This window comes from Carassius carassius, chromosome 28, assembly GCF_963082965.1.
Source record: "Carassius carassius chromosome 28, fCarCar2.1, whole genome shotgun sequence".
NCBI classification, from domain to species: domain Eukaryota; kingdom Metazoa; phylum Chordata; class Actinopteri; order Cypriniformes; family Cyprinidae; genus Carassius; species Carassius carassius.
The window spans coordinates 15,727,273-15,746,700 of NC_081782.1; the positions used below are offsets into that span (position 1 = coordinate 15,727,273).

The 19,428-nt window shown below is 38.0% G+C and overlaps 1 protein-coding gene across 7 annotated transcripts in view; it reads left to right on the plus strand.

Moving 5' to 3' along the window:
- LOC132108080 (protein turtle homolog B-like) overlaps positions 1–19,428 on the plus strand; it is a 92,527-nt gene that overhangs the window by 34,861 nt on the left and 38,238 nt on the right. For all 7 annotated transcript variants that reach the window (XR_009424403.1, XR_009424404.1, XM_059514577.1 and 4 more), the window contains exon 4: positions 12,423–12,574. Coding sequence is in view for 5 of the 7 variants with exons in the window: in XM_059514577.1 (XP_059370560.1) it covers positions 12,423–12,574 (152 nt within the window). In the remaining 2 variants the exon portion in view is untranslated. The remainder of the gene's footprint in view (positions 1–12,422; positions 12,575–19,428) is intronic.

The following is a 19,428-nucleotide window of genomic DNA, read 5'->3' on the forward strand; positions in this document are numbered from 1 at the left end:
CTATCTATCTATCTATCTATCTATCTATCTATCTATCTATCTATCTATCTATCTATCTATCTATCTATCTATCTGTCTATCTATCTATCTATCTATCTATCTATCTATCTATCTATCTATCTATCTATCACCGGTTTTCTGTCGTTCCATCAATCTGATGGTTTGTGTATAAAGCTTTGCTTCTGCATATGTGAATGTATGTAGCCTACTCAGTTTCTCTTGAGAATCTGTAACACTGCAGGATGGACCGACATGCATTTTTCCTCGATTCTCTCTCTCTTTCAGTGTGCTCTCTTTCTTGTCCCCTCGTTTTTAATGAATGTCTGCTTTTGGGGGTGGAGTAGGACTAATCGCGACTTGATTTCATATTCATTTCTAATATCAGCAGTAAATCAGAGCTGTGAGGAGTGGAGGAGGATGTGTCTCTTACCACTCATGACTGGCTGCTGCTGTGACTAATATGTGTGGTAGACCCAACAAAAAACAGTCTTCATGCTCTTGTTACAGAAATGAGCAATGTACTCCCTTGTGGTCTAGGTCTGCTGCCATTGTTTCCCTCAGAAAACATTATTGCAGTCTCCCTTGTTAGAGCCAATATTTTCAATAATTTTTGTTAATTATTTAATCCATGTCTGTAATCTTTAAGGTCATCTATATGTTAGTTAACTCCTAAATGTTGACACATTTCTAGGAGAATGAATAAAAATACTGATCCTACTCATCCTGCACTACACAGATGTTTATCTAATCAAATTCACTCCAATCCCTTCTGAAACAGACTAGCAAGTAGCAAATTCGAGTTCATGGCTGTGACGTTCTGTAACAAAACCCTGGCTGTTTGTAGAAATAAAAGGGGCTATCATTTGATATGCCCTGCCAAAACTTCCTGTTTTGAGCTTGAAGTGATTTCTTGAAGCCTAAATTCAATATTATGAGCCTTTGGGTATGGGCCAGCATTCAAAAGAAACCCAGCGGCCTGCTCTGAGATCTGCATGCCCTTATGTCTAATAAACAGAGTAATATTTCACCATGCAGAAGAGCCCTTATCATTTCCATTACACTAATGGAGATGTCTTCCATGGTGCCAAACTACAGAGGCAAATTTGGGGTAGCTCAAGGCTTTGGTCATGTCATGTTCCTCCCTCTCATTCCATTTGAACATCACATTTTGCCTGCTTTATTATTTATGGGCATGGTTCAGCGCCGCTGGAAATATATTATCTCCTCCACGGTGAGTGTTTGCATTTTATTAGATGATGAATTTAATACGATCCATTAAGACAATATGTAAACTGTCATGATTCACAGCTCAGTAATCATTGCCTGGGGGTCAATATCCAAAAGGCCCTCGGTCGCATATTAATAGTATCGCAACACTGCTGTAGGCTTAAATCAAGGGCTGGCACAGTAGATTAATTCCAATACTAGAGTCTTTTTGTATTTGGCTGCACTACATACTGATTCTCACTGTACATCACCTTACATGTATGAGCTGCAGTGGCAGAGGAATTAAAGATAATTATGGTCATCATTAAGGAACCACAGTCTCTTCTCATGTTGGTGAGAAATCGTTAGCGTGTGTTGGTATGTTGGTGATAGTTATTTTATATACTTTTAATGTGAAAGTTTTTTAATGTGACCCCAAATATAATTTTTTCAGGATATAAAGGCAGCTGTATATTTCCATGTATAACGACATATATACTTGTAAAAAAAAAGATAATGTGGCAAATATTATCTATTTTCTTTTTCTACAAAAAACAAACAAACAAATATATATATATGATTTGGACAATCTTAGACTTTACATTTCTATGCCCTTATAAACTCCTTGACTGAACTAGCCGGGGTTTTTGGGTCATTTTTTGTAGACAGTTGTAGTTTTGTCTCATCTTCATCTTTTCATCTTTCATCTTCATCAAATTTACAGATTTCTTGACTCCACAGCAAACAGAGCAATTTTGTCTTAACTGTTCCAATACTTATGGAGGGCACTGTGTGTGTGTGTGTGTGTGTATATATATATATATATATATATATATATATATATGACTCTACAATTTTCATAGTCATGAAAATAAAGAAAACTCTTTGAATGAGAAGGTGTGTCCAAACTTTTGGTCTGTACTATATATATATATATATATATATATATATATATATATATATATATATATATATATATATATATATATATATATATATATATATATATATATATTCTATATATTCTATATTCTATATATATATATATATATATTCTATATATTCTATATTCTATATATATATATATATATTCTATATATTCTATATTCTATATATATATATATATATATATATATATATATATATATATATATATATTTATATATATATATTCTACTTTTAAACACTGCTAGGAAATCTTGATATAATGGTTTGGGTTTTATATATATATATATATCAAATTTTGCACAGTTGAGTTCTGTTTTGTGCATTGTATTTTTGTTTGCCACAGTGTAGTTTTGTTTTGCAATTCCCGTTCCTATTTTGCACTTTTTTTTATGTATCGTTTCGTTTTGCACAGTGTACAATGTACTAGTCTCAAATTTGGTAAATTTTACCTTGTGTTTTGTTTGTTTTTTTGTCTTGCTTCGTCTTTTTAATTTATTTTTTAGTTTGGTTTTTGTTTTGTTTTTTGGCTTGCTTTTGTTTTTCCTATTTTCCTACTTTTGTTTCATTTTCTTTTGTTTTTCACTAAACTTTCACTCTTTTGCACCCCTAACCTGTTTTTACTTTGCAATAAATATTCAGCCATGACAGATGTTTCCTTTAGTACTGTTTGAAGTAAACCAAACAAGTTAGAGACTTGACTTAAAGACTTGTACTTGCTATACAAGTCATATATATGGCAATGAGTACATGTTTGCTGCAGTAATGTCCATAGTTTGATTATTTTGTATCTCTGCATACAGTTATGCTGATTATTCACTGTGAAATGAAGCAGCACCTGATAGTTATTTGGCTGTTGTCAGACGTTGAGTTGTCATCCACAGGAACGGTATAATTAGCACAGCGCTGTCAGCTCTCTGTAAGCACAGGCTATTTAACATATGCCTGTGAGGTGAGACCCATGCATATTCCAAACTTCAAACAATGATACCAGCTAGGGTAACAGTCTGCTGCACCTTGCATCCATGTTGAAAGTCCACAGCCGTTTGCTTGCAGAAATCACTGTGACTTATTTGGAAAGTGCACAGTAGCCATTTCTGCATTTCAGAGCTGCGGCGGGAGAGCGAGCAAGTGAGAGGCACAAGAGAGGGGTGTATTATTGCATGCGGGGTGCGTGTTTGTGTATGTGTGTGTTTTTGGCCCAGGGTGAATGAGTTCAGTGTCTGGCTTGTCTTTTTCAGCCGGAGAAATGTCACCTGTGCAGCTGTGGCGGGTGGCGCTTGTGCGAACATCTGTGAGGGTTTATTTCACGGTTTCCTATTTCCTCTTTACTGCCACAGCGGCCATTCATGCTCTCCCTCGTTTGCATTCACGGTCAGTTCGGCGTTTACTCAGTCATGTCACCTCACATGCACACACACTCCTGGCCCTTAGGTGCTTTCTGAAATGTCAATATCAGGGATTGCGGTGTGAGATGGTGTGTGGTTTTTATATGTCGTCAGGACGTTTTCCGATAAAGCGCATATAACAGCCTTTTGGCTAAATGGCTCAAGGTCGGAATTGCAAGCAATGCAGCTTTGAATCTAAACGACATAATATCTGCTTAAAATTCACTACATTGCTTTGATTGCGGACTTGTGAGTGATCTGCAGCCATGGTAGTCTTTGACTGAAATGAAAAAGATAGAGGTAGATATTGCTCCTCCCAATAGATTTTGCCATTAGTTTTTTTATGGGATGTGACCATTTTATGACTTTTAATAAGTATGCTTTAAAGATGATCCTCTAAGGAGTAGTCCATTGGCTGACTTGGTCAGTTTGTGATGAAATGCTTTACGTGCATTTATTATGTAAATACTTGAAAGTCTTGCTGTTAGAAATAAAAACTAAACTCTAAAATACTTTTTTATAATCATCAACCTTTAGCTTGCTTTTTTATATGCCTTTTCCACCAAATTGGTGCTGGTTTGCATTTTCGCTGACTGAACAACAGCGTGATGCTGTGGATGCTTGATAGCTTTTCAAAACTCATAAACTTCAACAGCTGTGTGAAGTGTGTAATAAACTGTATAGTTTCTGTATAGTTTCAGTTCACACATATTAAATGTATAAATAAAACTGAATTGAATTTTTGAAATTTGCATTTTAGTATTATCTTTTGCTTAGTCAAATTTTGTTTTGCACAGTGTAGTAATGTTTTGAACTGTGTAGTTTTGTTTTTGTGCGATCTAGCTTTGCTTTGCGGGTCCGTGTACCTTCGTATAATTCGTTTTTAAATTTAATATTGAAATCTGAAAAATGAAAAAAACTGCACATTTTTTGTTTTTCATTTGTCCAAACAAAACGAAAAATCAAGAAATCGGCTTTATTTTTTTCGTTTTTATGTTCAGGGACAGAAAACGAATAAACAACTTGAATATTCGATCCCGACATGGGGGCGGGAATGAAACGCCCCCCTCTGCTGATTGGTCAAACCAACATTACGACATAGTAATAGCCCTAAAAACATAATAAGAGTCCTACACTTCTACGGATTTTTAACGTGTTTATTTCTACTACCTTTTATCTCTTTCTCTTCAGCAAACAGCCAGATCAAAAAATAGCTTGACACAAACCATACAGAGGCAGAGCCTTTTGGTCCTGTGGAACACGCTGTTATATTATAGTACCCACCTATCAAAATCTGTCTGGCAAAGCTGCGCGACGCACAGCAGCACAGGGAGAATATAGCCTATTGTAGCGAAGAGCAGACCGCTATCAATTTATGTGGACATGCAGTCATAACTTAGACAATATTGCAGTCATAACTTAGACAATATTGCTCATTTGAGTTCTAAGAACATATCCAAACCCTGAAATAACACTTCGAACAATAAACCATAGATCAGTGTCAGAAATTAACTTTCCCATAAGGAAAATTTTTTTTTTTACATTTTACTTTTTACCTTTTGAATGTCATATTTAATGTTAAATTCTTACATCAAAAACAATAGAATAACATGACAATAGGCTGTTACCAATTAAATCAGTATTCAGAGCTATAGAACGTGTCTGAAGATACTTTTATAGATGTATATACAGTTTAATGCTGACCAGACAGCTGTACGTGCATTTGCATAGCAAATACAAATGTATAATGAATTAAGATTAATGTTATATACAACATTTTTAATATAGAAATATGAACAAAATTATTTTTTTAAATTAACTGAAAATGAAACATGAATTATGAAAGTAATATCACCACTAGATGGCGGTATTTCATTGTGTTAATAAAGAAGCCTTTTATTCAATCTATTCGTTCAAAATGCTTCATTAACTGATTCAGAAATAAGATCAAGTTGCTGTCTATAATAATTGGTCAGTGAATTGTTGTCTATAATAATGGATCTTTCAAAGACTGTGATTCTTTAAGGAACGATACACCATTTTTTGCACCTACTGTGAGTCACACAGCGGTTCTGTGACGTGGGCAGTGTTCGAATTGAGGGGGGGCTGGGGGGGTCCGGGACCCCCCATAAGCATCAAGGGACCCCTCATAAGGCCCAAAAAAATGACCTTGGGGGGTCCCCTGGTTTTTCATTAAAACTAAAATAGAAACAATATTTGACATAGCCCTATCTATCTATTTTTTACCAAAGTATTGCGCTGCCGCTCCATAGACTGTAAAAAGTGCCGCTCCCATAAAAAGCTACTTCAAATTAGATGTGCATTTGAAAATACGCTCAAGTGCGCCACACGCTGTTTTCTGAAGGAATTTACAGACTGCGGGCGCGACGTCGCTGTGTGATTGGCTGACAGAGTTATCCTTCGTCATTATTTTACCTCACGATAACGGTAAGATAATATTTCTTTGTTTTATGATTGTTTGGTACACCTAATTTATTGCTACTGAATAAGTGTTTATCTTAGAATCAGAGAGTCACTTATAATCTTGGTCTGTCAATAGTTGTTTTTTTTATCTTATGATGCTAGCTCACTATCGGCTTGTTAGTTGTAATTAGCCATCTAACGTAATTCTGAGAAAAATAGAATCTTGTTTGGAGCTAGCATTGCACCCATTCTGAATTAAACAAATCATTTTAAATCTAGTAACCTTAACTGCTCAAAAACAGTGTTAATTTAATTAAGGACATTATTACTGATGAAAATGTTCATCAGGTGAAGGCTTTTTTTGTGTCAACGATGATAAAGCAGGGTTGCTAACTCTCACGAATTGTGCGTGAGACACACATGCATTGATTATTACGCCGAAGACAAACATGCAGATCAACCGTTTTTGTTATGAATTGTATCCTATTTTCCATTATTATGTATAGCCTAATACAATTAGTGTAGTATTTAAGGTTAAGTGGAGAAAAGGATTTTAAATTCAATGCAAAGAGGCAAATTAAAGTCATTTTGTGGCCAGAAAAATAATAATTTCCATTTGCAATGCCATTGTTTACCCACTCTAATAAATATACATACTCTAGTTGCTCAAAAGAGTATTGCAGGTCATAACTGCTTACTTATTTTTAGGTTTTGCATTTAAATAAATATTTAGACATGATCAAACACTAGATTATACATTTTAAAAAGATACTCGTATAAGCACACACAAGTGAATATTAATTAATGCAAGAAAATACTGAGTTTAACCCAAGAAAAGTAAGTACAGTAGGCCTATTCATGTGAATTGATAGTGAATCAAGAGATCAAAATTGATTAATGGTCATCAGCATCGTAATCGTATCAAATTATTTCTATTTTTCCCTCTTGTAGAAACACTATTGTGACAAAACATATATTTAAACATATACTCTCATTCACCACTATAGAAGTTTACCCAACTATGACAACTTCTGCTTGAAAATATGAAAGGGTTATGTAACTACATTCAAGATAAATTAGTTTTTTTAATGAAATAAAATGCCTACATGTGCACTGTTCAAAGTATATCATCATTAATTACCTTAATAAGTAGCATGAATAACATGGAGTGCTTTCTTAAATATATTCACAGTAACGACAACAAATATAATATTACAACTTACATCTTACATTATTTTCTCAGATATGGACAAGGGAAAGAAGAGAAGAGCCATCTTGTTATTTCATAGATTTTTATTTAATTTTACATAGTAAATGCTCAGCTGCAAAAACATGTTATGAAACACACAAAGTAAATTAAATTCACAAGTAAAGTAAAGTAAATTATATTATTATATGAAATAAATAAATACAAATATGTATATTATTAGTTGTTTTTTTTGGGGGGGGGGTTTGGGGGTTGGGGGACCCCCCAAGAGCTTTGACTCAATTCGAACACTGGACGTGGGTTTAGTTAGCAGAGAAAATAAATTTTTTCTATGCTATCAGTTAGATGGCCAGTACCCAATATTATTTAAATAAACTTAGCTTATTGTCTAAAACTACCTATGTTCACATAAATGAATAGTGGTCTGCGCTTGTCTTATACATTCTCCCCGCGGTGCAGTGCACAAAGATGTATAGGCTAGTAGAAGTTTTGAGTGCAAAGTAAATTAATATTTACATGATAAACTAAATGTTTCACTGGTAGGTTGCATAATTTATGCCTACACAAAAGAAAGCTCTGTAGGGTCTGGCTCGGTACGGTTTGTGTCAAGCCATTCGTTAATCTGGGCTGCGTTTCTCGATAACGATTGATTTTTAGCGCTGAAGAGCGTTTTCCACGAGTCATTTTACGATCGTCCGTTATTGTTTCATGTGCATTTCCCAAAGATGCACTTAACACAGTTGCACGTAGCTGTGCTTTAAGTGCTACTTAGGAGTCGCTATCCATTTGTTAAGTGATGAAATGTCATCTTATAGAATGGTTCGGAATTGTAGTAGACCTACACAATTGTTTATTGAAATGTTTACCTAATAATTCTGCGTTCCAGATAACTCGGATATAATAACAATTATATTATATTATATTATATTATATTATATTATATTATATTATATTATATTATATTATATTATATTATATTATATTATATTATATTATATTATATTATATTATATTATTATGGTATAGTGTATAATATTATACTTTACATAATAATAATAATAATAATAATAATAATAATAATAATAATAAATATGTATGGAGAGAGAGACGCGATTTTCAGTTCCAATACATATAGCTGTTTTTCTTGCACTTCAGCAAGTTATTGACAGAGTTATTGTTTTAAATGAATTCATAAATGAAAAAATTTAAAAAGGCAGAAAAAATACAAATACACATCTAAATTAAATGAATAAACAAAAAACAAAATTAATGAAATAATGTAGGAAATATACTTCAAAATTATACATTGATAATCTGTAAATGACTTGCACGGAAACCAGCAACCTATTGGACCCAGAAATAACTCTCTCTCTCTCTCTCTCTCTCTAGGCTATATATAATTATTATTATTATTATGTAAAGTATAATATTATTCGTATAATGCAATATAATATAATAAAAAAATATATTTTATATTGTATCCGAGTTGTCTGGAACACAGCATAAGGTAAACATTTGGGATAACAACCTATGGTTTCCAAAATGTGCATAAAGTGCTTTATGAATAAAACTCAAAATAGAAAAATAATAAATGATAGATGTGCTGATTTCTACTCATATCTGTCATTTTATTTAAGTTCCCCCATAGTCCACAATGCAGCATATTGTCTAAAACAAAAGTTATGACTACATGTTCACATAAATTGATAGCGGTCTGCACTTCGCTACAATAGGCTATATTCTCCCTGTGCTGCTGTGCGTCGCGCAGCTTTGCCAGACAGATTTTGATAGGTGGGTACTATAATATAACAGCCGTGTGCCACAGGACCAAAAGGCTCTGCCTCTGTATGGTTGGTGTCAAGCTATTCTTTGATCTGGCTGTTTGCTGAAGAGAAAGAGATAAAAAGTAGTAGAAATAAACACGTTAAATATCCGTAGAAGCGTAGGACTCTTATTATGTTTTTAGGACTATTATTATGTTGTAATGTTTGTTTGACCAATCAGCGGAGAGGGGCATTTCATTCCCGCCCACATGTCGGGATCGAATATTCAAGTTGTTTATTCGTTTTCTGTCCCTGAACGTAAAAACGAAAAAATGAGGCGGATTTCTTGATTTTTCGTTTTGTTTGTTTTTCAGATTTCAATATTAAATTAAAAAACGAATTATACGAAGGTACACGGACCTTTGCACAACCCAGTTTTGTTTTACATATTCTTAGTTTTATTTTCTTTGTGGAATCTCATTTTGTTTTGCACGGTCTAGTTTGAATTTTTTTGCAATATTTTATTTTGTGCATTTTAGTTTTGTTTTGCACAGTCATTTTTTTGCCTCAATCTAGTTTTATTTTACACAATATAGTTGTGATTTAGGCAGCCTAGTTTTGTTTTGTGCAATCCTTTTTATTTATTACAATGTAGCCTAGTTTTGTTTCGCACATTCTAGCTTTGTTTTGCGCACGTCGAAGTGTATTTTGTGCAATAGAATTTATATTTCAAAAAATTATTTTGTTTTGCACAGTGTTGCTTTATGCTATCAAATTTTGTTTTGCACAATATGGTTTTATTTTTCACAGTCAACTTTTGTTTTGTGCATTCTGCTTTTGTTAGGAAAAGTCAAGTTCTGTTTTTGCAATATCATTTAGTTTTGTACCACAATGTTTTTTGCTCACACATTTTGTTTTGTGCTGCCTAGTTTTGGTTTCACAGTCACTGTTTACCACTGCACCATGAGACCGCCACATTATTTACATTTTTAGAAAGAGACATCACAGCATAATATGCTCAATACTTACCATTCATGTACAGATTCTAGTTGCATCACAGATATGAACACTCTGTCACACTGCTTAAGCTTATCTTAAATGTTTTGTAAGAAACACTGGTGTTCATTGGTATTCAGACTGCCCCACTTGTCCAAAAGCGTCTTTGTTGGGGCAGGTGCTGTCTGGCCTCACAAGGGCAGAAAGTCTGACAGCACTGGTTTCCTGAAGCCGGCTATATTAGCATCCACTTGTGTATGGATCCTATGTGGGCAGTGGCTGTTCTTCCTGCCAGGATGGGTGAGAGGGTGGCTGGCTGCCCGCGTGTTCCCAGCAGGTGTCAGTCGGGCAGATGTACCCGCTCATAGAACAGTAGTGGCACTGTGGAGATGCTCAGGTCATCACACAGCCCTCCTTCATCAGTGCGGCCATCACACTCGTCTCTTTCAGAGCATCCTGCCCACCCCCATAGTGGCCACAGATCATTAGCTTCTGATACTAAGTACCAATCCAAACCACAATAGTAAGGCCTAGTGGTTAAAGATCTGAGCTGGTAAACTGAAGGTTGCTGGTTTGAACCCACAATGGGTCAGATATCATCAGTGTGCCCTTGAGCAAAAAAATTATGCAGCCAACATATGGAAGTTCTATCATCGTTTACTCATTCTCATGTCTTTTCAAACCTGCATGCTTTTTTTTTTCTATGGAACACAACATTTTTTTTAAGAATATCTTAAGAACTTTTCTTAGAAAGAATGATAACTATTTAAAAAATTATTCCTTTTTATTTATGTGTGATTCTGCAGAAAAAAGAATGGTTCAAAACCACATGAATATCATGAGGATAAATGATTTGCCAGTAAAAATATCTAAAAATTGTTAGTCATGAGATATATCCTTCTATGGAGGTCAACAGCAATAAGAAACTGTATATACTGTACACATCAGTGTCCATGTGTCTGTGGTTTTCTAGATCAGTTAATTTTCAAAAGGAAATTAGGTTAAGAAGAACTCTATAGCTCAGCATACGAAATCTGTTTTCCTGAATCATTTTATTTAGGCACTATAAATAAGACATCAATCAGTATTTGAGAGCAAAAGGTTGTTTGCTTGCCAGAAGTTAAAGTCTGGTGTGAAGCACAGAGAAAAGTTGAGTTGTTGAGCGTCTAGTCACTGAGCTCTGTCCAGACCATCTGTTCATGTGGAAAGACCTTCAGACAAGTGCCTTCTGAAATATGTCTTCTGTTTGTCATTCGCAGTGTGTGCCCAAGATTTCTCAAAAACACATAGTGAGATGAGTCCAGAAAGTAGAACAGGTGTGTGATGGAGTTTGTTTGTCCCTAAAACTAGCTTCAAATGTTTATCAAAAAGTATTCCTAAGAGAAAAACAGAGATTGAAATGGTGAAAAGAAAGAAAAAAATAAACTTTAAGACAATATCAGGGACATGCAAAACAGCATAATGTCAGAATAGACTTGGTGGGATGCCTAAACAACTAGATTCTTTTTTGGATTCGCTCACATAAGACACTTTCAAAAACAATATAGGATGTGCTGGAATGGAATTTTTACAATCTGGACAATTTATAACTTAAATAACAATGTGAGATATGACGTATAAGTCTATAGTGGAGGTAGTTCACCCAAAAATGAAAATTATCCCATGATTTACTCCATCTTAGCCATCCTATATGACTTTCTTCTTTCAGACAAATGCAGTTGGAGTTATTTTAAAATTTGTCCTGGCTCTTCCAAGCTTTATAATGGCAGTGAATAGGGTAGAGATTTTTAAGACCAATAATGTGCATCCATCCATCATAAAAAGTGATCCACATGGCTCTGGGTAGATATTAAAGGCCTTTTTAAGTAAATGGATGTTTTTCTAAGAAAAGTGTCCATATTTACAACTTACGACCTCAACAGTGTACTAGTTTGTGGTTGGATTAGTCAACCACTGTGACCCATCCTTAGGGAATACATATTTTTAGTGATTTGATGCTGATCTCAGCTAGACATTTTGGACTATAAATTCTTCTCCCTTGTGTTAACCTGCAACAGATTGTAGTGTGGATGAAAAAGCTCATGGTGGGCACAGATGGACAGATGTTCAGAGGCAATAATTGCTTGCTTTGTTTGTTTTTGACTAGGTATTTGTGCTGTTGAAAGCAAAACTGCTATAGGCTAATGGTGACCCACATGCAGAGGAAGTTAGGATTTCATTGCTGAAAGTGCTCAATGCAAATTCCTAGAGACTTGTATTAGCACTTGATAAATAGGTACACATAAGTGTGATCATGCAAAATTATGCTGAAATGGAATGATCATCATTCACAAAGTTCTACACATCCAGTGTAATCAGATGTACAGTATTGGTGGCAATACAACACCATAAGCTTTCATTAAAAAGGAGGCCTGAATTACATCACAGAGGCTTGAGATTATTAAATAAGAAAAAATCTAGACTCAACTTGTCATGTCTTTGTTTCTCCCCCAGCGCCCCCTACGTTCACGGACATGCCACCGCAGTACGTGGAGGCGAGGGAGGGTGGCAGCATTACTCTGACCTGCACTGCCTTTGGAAACCCCAAGCCGGTGGTCACCTGGCTGAGAGAGGGGGATCAGCTGACCAGCAACAAGAAATACACGGTAAGTGGGTTGAATTCTCTTTCTTAATCAGCATTTTTTACTTGTTTTCCATTAAAAATATCTGAACATCCTGAAAACAAGATCAATGCTTGAGAAGAAAACATCACATTTTCCACAAAAAATACTAAGCAGTAATTGCAAAATTCAAAAAATAACTGCAACTTTTTATCTATTTGGAATTGTGTTATCTCGCAGTTCTGAGAACTGCAAGATATAAACACAGGATTGCGATAAACTTGCAATTCTGTGATAAAAAGAAGTAAAAGTCATATCTTGGAAATCTTTTTTATTCCATGGTGGAATGATTTGCCAGAGAAAAAGTTTTTTGCTTTTCGAATTTATATCGCAATTATGACTAAAAAGTCACAATTAGGTTTATTATTATTATTATTGCTTATAAATCTTATTATTTATTTATACTGTGACAGAAATGGTCTTTCATAGTTTTCATCATTGATAATAATAAGAAATGTTTTTTTTGTGCACCAAATCAGAATTTTTCTCTGTAGTTTGAGCACTGTCGTTTTGGTTAGCTGCTGCCTTAAAGGGGTCCTATTATGCTTTTCAACTTTTTTAATTTTACTCAGTGTGTAGTGTGTATGTTTGTGGATTAAAATGATCTTCAAACTTACAAATCTCAAAGTCAAATACAAAGGAAGATATTTCATAAAAAAAATCCCTTCTCAAGAACTACAACGAACGGCTCGATTGGACTACAACGTTTGTTTCCTAGGTTTTGTGATATCACAAAGCGGCCCATTAGAATATCATTAAAATAATTCCCGCCTATGGAAATTCAAATGTATGGGTGGTGGGGAGGGGCGAGGTTGTGGTTAGGACACTTCCGACAAGATGACAAAAAGAAGTGCAGCTGTAGCGTTAAGTTTTCACAAGTTATTACACATGCACCTGAATAATTATGTAGAGCTGTGCAATTAATCGCATTCGATTATCATGCGCATCTCGTCAGTAAAGCCGGTCCCGTGATTAGTAGTAAATCACCATCACCTGTTGATCACAGCTTTCACTACTCAGAGCCGTAGTTCACAGACAATTAGGCAAAATCGCCCTCATAATCGCAGATGAATCACATTCAACTTTGAGCGCGATATTGCCTAGCTTGTCAGTGAACTACAGCAAAATTTATTGTCATTTTCATTTAATCTTCCATGTAATGTCTGATAAAGCAGTGTTTTTTTGAGCAGAGCTGCTTTGTCTACAGCCGTTACCGGGGGAAACCTTGATTTTTACCTCTCCAACAGTGCCTCCTGCTGGCAGAGAATGAATTTGCATATACAGTACAGACCAAAAGTTTGGAAACATTACTATTTTTAATGTTTTTGAAAGAAGTTTCTTCTGTTCATCAAGCCTGCATTTATTTGATCAAAAATACAGAAAAAACGTACTCGGTTACTTACGTAACCTCGGTTCTCTCTAGAAGAGGGAACGAGTACTGCGTCTTAGCTAAGACGCTACGGGAAAAGTCTCTTTTCACGAAATACTGAAGCAAAAAATTATCCTTAATTTAGAATTTTTGTAAAGCGCATTTGCAGCAGTACACAGCCATAGGCGAGACGGCTCGCTCGCTCATTGGCTGCTCTGCAGCAAGTGCACAGCCTATCGAGCGCAGGCTGATGCAATATCAGACCAATAAGGACGCAGGTTTCGGGACCCGAGACCGCCCTGGCGATTTATGTAGGAGACCACAGACATGTTGTCTGAACGGACTAAGACGTGGCGGCCCTTGATTCGGGGACAAAAGCGCGTCAGCGCGTTCTCCACTGCCAGCATTTCCAGATTGATATGTTGGAGCTTTTCCCGTTCTGACCACAGGCCAAAGGACGGTCTGCCCTCGAGCAGCGCTCCCCATCCCGAAGTGGAGGCGTCCGTCTACACCATCTTCACTTTCGAGGAAGTCCCTAGGTTTACACCTGATTGGTACCAGTCGTTTGCTGTCCAGGTTTTTTTTGACCTTGAGACGCAGTCGACCAGATACCCACGCTCCGTGCGGTACCCGCGCTTTCAGCCAGAACTGCAGGGGGCGCATGCGGAGCAGGCCCAGCTGCAGAACCGGAGATGCCGAGGCCATGAGACCCAGCATCCTCTGACATTCTCTGAGCGAAACAGTCGCGCCGCAGCGGAGAGAACTCACCGTGCGCTGCATGCCCAACGCGCGCTGTGGTGACAGCCGCGCCGTCATGGAACGTGAGTCCAGAGCCAAACCCCAAAACAGTATCGTCTGACTGGGGTTCAGCGAACTCTTCGCCCAGTTGACACTGAGGCCGAGTCTCTCGAGGTGATCGAGTAAAACGGCCCCGTGCTCTACGAGCTCCGCTCGTGATTGAGCCAGAATCAACCAGAATCAACCAGTTGTCCAAATAGTTCAGCACTCGCATGCCCCTGAGTCTGAGAGGAGCGAGCGCTGCGTCCATGCACCTCGTAAACGTACGAGGAGCTACGGACAAGCCGAACGGCAGGACTGTAAACTGGTATGCCTGGCCCTCGAAGGCGAATTTCAAATATCGCCTGTGATTTGACGCTATCTGTATTTGAAAATACGCGTCCTTCAGATCTATTGACAGGTTGACGGGTTTCGTTTTTACAGAAACCACGCGCCGTGTGTGACATAGTGTTTGTGGGCACTGAGGAGTGTGCACGTTTACTATGTGGCGCGCGTGACCGATCTGAGTCGATCTTATAGGCGGCGCGGGGTGACGGCTGGAAGAGCGAGAACGGGGTCCCGAGCTGCGTTGCTGACGCTGTTGCGATGACGCAGCTGGAGGCGGTGGGCGTGACTGAGAGCTCTGTGGGGCCGGTCTAGCGCGGCTCGCTGCAGAACCGGATCGCTTTGGCAAGAAGTGCTTGAACGCCTGTGACGCTTTCTGGTCCTCGGCGAATCTCTCCACAAACTCGTTGACAGACGATCCAAAGAGGCCAGCAGGAGTCAGCGGCGCGTCGAGGAATGCAGCGCGCTCAGACTCCGCGATGTCGGAAAGCGTCAGCCACAAATGCCTCTCAGCCACCGTAGCGGAAGCCATAACCCGTCCCATGGCCTGTGCAGCGGACTTAGTAGCGCGGAGGGAGAGATCCGAAGCACTCCTCAGATCGCTTCAGGTCCCATCTCATCCAGCTTGCGGAGGAGATCGCCCTGGAAAATCTACAGCGTGGCCATGGTGTGCAGCGCAGACGCAGCCTGCCCAGCAGCAGAGAAGATCCGTGCGAGCAGCGATGACGTCATGCGGCAGGCTTTCGATGGCAACGCTGCCTTAGTCCGCCATCCAGCAGAGGGCGGGCAAAGGTGCGCTGCTATAGCCTGTTCCACCGGCGGAAGTGACAGGTAGCCTCTGTTTTTAGCATCGTCCAGTGTGGAGAATGCTGGTGAAACAGATGAACGAACTCTCGCCGAGAATGGAGCGTTCCAAGCTTTCGCCACTTCTTCGTGAAGCTCAGGAAGAAAAGGGGCGTGCTTTGAGCTGGGAGAAAAACGCTCATCCGGGAGAAAGCTACCATCCAGCCGGGAACGAGAAGGGGGCGCTGGTGCAGACCACTCGAGGCCGCGGCGAGCGTGAGCACTCGCATCAGCTCTTTATCGATATCCGCTCTTCTGCTGGGCCTCTGAGCAGAAGGCGCGAGATCCACAGAGCTCGCCCAACCCTCACTGCCCGAAGCAAGCAGAGAGCACGTGTCCTCTTCCTCCGACGCGGCCCTGAGATCCACTTCCTCGGAGGACGCGGCAGCAGACTGCGAACGCTGACCATTGGGAAGCGATGCAGGGGAGGCCGGTGAAGCGGAGGGAACCGGCGAGCTCGGCAGAGCTGGAGGCGGTTCCGGTAGACGTTGAGTGCGGCACTTTTTACGTCGCTGCGGCGCAGCGGATGATGCAGGCTTCGAGAAAAACGCCTGGCGAGTCCTCAGAGTCACCATAGGCATTAGCTCGCAGTGAGGGCAGCCGCCATCAGCGAGCGTGAGCGCTGCATGGTCCTCACCCAGGCAGGAGACGCAGATGACGTGATGATCTCCTTCGCTGAGCGGGGCTCTGCACGAGCCGCACGAGGGCATCTTTAAAAAGACGCAGCTCTTTTATGAGTGTGCGTCGCAGGGCGAACACACACAAGGATATATATATATAAAGGATATAGGCGCCGGAGAGCGCAGCAGGAACGGCAGTGGAAGGCGGCGAAGGCCAGCAGCTTGCTTCCTCCGTGATCCAGCGATGCGTGAGCTTCGCTGAAGATATGAAAAATCAGGTGAGTCAGCCTTTTCGAGCTCCTTTTATAGGGTTGGGCCACACCCGTTTCGGCGGGAAGTGGCGTGATGGGCGCGAAGTGTCCTTATTGGTCTGATATTGCATCAGCCTGCGCTCGATAGGCTGTGCACTTGCTGCAGAGCAGCCAATGAGCGAGCGAGCCGTCTCACTTATGGCTGTGTACTGCTGCAAATGCGCTTTACAAAAATTCAAAATTAAGGATAATTTTTTGCTTCAGTATTTCGTGAAAAGAGACTTTTCCCGTAGCGTCTTAGCTAAGACGCAGTACGAGAGAATTCTCGTAAGAGAACAGTAATATTGTGAAATATTATTACAACTTAAAATAATAGTTTTCTATTTGAATATACTTTAAAAATGTATTCCTGTGATGCAAAGCTGAATTTTCAGCATCATTACTCTAGCCTTCAGTTTCACATGTAACATCCAGTCTATCACATGATCATTTAGAAATCATTCTAATATTATGATTTATTATGAGTGTTGGAAACAGTTCTGGTGTCTAATATATTTGATGAATAAAAGGTTAAAAAGAACTGCATTTATTTAAAATAAAAAAAAATTCTAATAATATATATTCAAATAATATATTTTCTTTACTATCACTTTTTATCAATTTAACACATCCTTGCTGAATAAAAGTATTGATTTTATTTAAAAAAAAAAGAAAGAAAAAAAATTACTGACCCCAAATTACTGACCAGTAGTGTATATTGTTATTACAAAATATTTATATTTTAAAAACATAGCTTCTTTTTTTTTTTTTTTTTTTTTTACTTTTTATTCATCAAAGTATCCTAAAAAAGTATCACATGTTCTGAAAAAATATTAAAAAGCAGAACTGTTTCCAACTTTGATAATGAATCATCATATTAGAATAATTTCTAAAGGATCATGTGATAATGATCCTAAAAATTCAGCTTTGCATCACAGAAATACATGATAATTAAAAGTATAATAAGTTTAAAAGCAATTATTTTAAATTGTAATAATATATCACAATATTACATTTTTTTCTGTATTTTTGATCAAATAAATGCAGGCTTGATGAGCAGAAGAAACTTCTTTCAAAAACATTTAAAATAGTAATGTTTCCAAATTTTTGGTCTGTACTGTATATTCCACCTGCATGGGAAACACTGGACTATGGTATAAATAAATTAATCTGTATAACAGTTTCACTGCAATTCATGTTATAATGTTAGAATTCAATAACAATAAAAATAATAAATACAGCCTTATTTGTACATAATGAATGCAGTTACTTTCTAAGGGGTTGTTGACATCCTATCTAAAAGCTGAATTAGCCAAAAAAAAAAAAAACAATAATGTTATCACTCTAATATGTCTTGCAATATTCATGCTTACAATGGTTCTGCACAATCCTCTTGTTCAGTATTTTTTGGGTCCGATTTAGGGCTGTGTGATATAGAAAAAAAAAAAAAAAGATTGCGATTTCTGATCAATTTGGCGATTTTAATTACTATTTTGACACACACAGACATGCTTTACAGTCATAAATGCATTTAGTATGAATTTGAAACATATTTCCAAAAGAAAACCAATTAGAGCTTTATCAAAAAGTTGTAACAGTTCTAGAACAGACATAAATCAAAATAATCACTGTGACAAAATGTCTAGACATATGGCAAAATGTATTTTATTTTTTATTTTTGCCATGCATTGGTCATAGAGCACATTGTAGCGGTTCCTCAGGTGTTGAAAAATATATACACATACTCCATCTGCAGTGCGTATGCAGTATGTTTATGTGGTGCAGAAGCAGCAGCGAGAGCACATTATTGTAGCGCAAAAGCACATTAATATATAGTAATGCGCGAGCGCGAATCTCTCCGCTCGTACGTGGATTTCTTTTGCTCTCACATAAAACCAAACGCGAGCTCAGATACATGCTGTGCTCGCCCTGATTTCGATTAATTGCACAGCCCTAGTCTGAATCTGGCTCAAACTGATATAGCAATATTGACGCCATCCTTAACTATACCAGAGCAGATGGAACTTACTGCTTTGGCAATACTGAAACACCGTCGAAACTGTTCGCCAGTCACAACGCACTGGGTTAGCATACCTATCACGACACATTTAGTTTTTCGGAAGGCGGGCGTTCAACAAACCTGGAACTAATCAAGCTGTTTGTGCAAGGCTGGAGAGAAAGAAATTGTAATTATGCAAATTCTGCAAAACAAATTATGCATTTTTTTAAAACACCAAGCATGAGAGCATGTTCTAGTACACCTCCAAAACAAATTCAAGACATTGTAAAAGAGCATAATAATAAAGTAGAAATTGACAATGTACTTTTGTCTCCAAATAAAGCCAATATGAATTTAGTCTAGCCATGAATTTGATCTGCAGTGAATTGTACTGTCTCATTTTTCTTTTGGAAATGGAAGCATGAATCATCACTAGCTATTTGTAAGAAAAGGCTCTGTCAGTCAGGGCCTGCGTCGGGGGTCTGACAGTTGAAGAGCACACGCCTGCACTGGGAATGGAGAAAAACTGACAAGCGTGTATCCACCTTACACTGCATGCAGGCTGCGAGGGAGGAGGCGGCGTAGGATTTGACAGA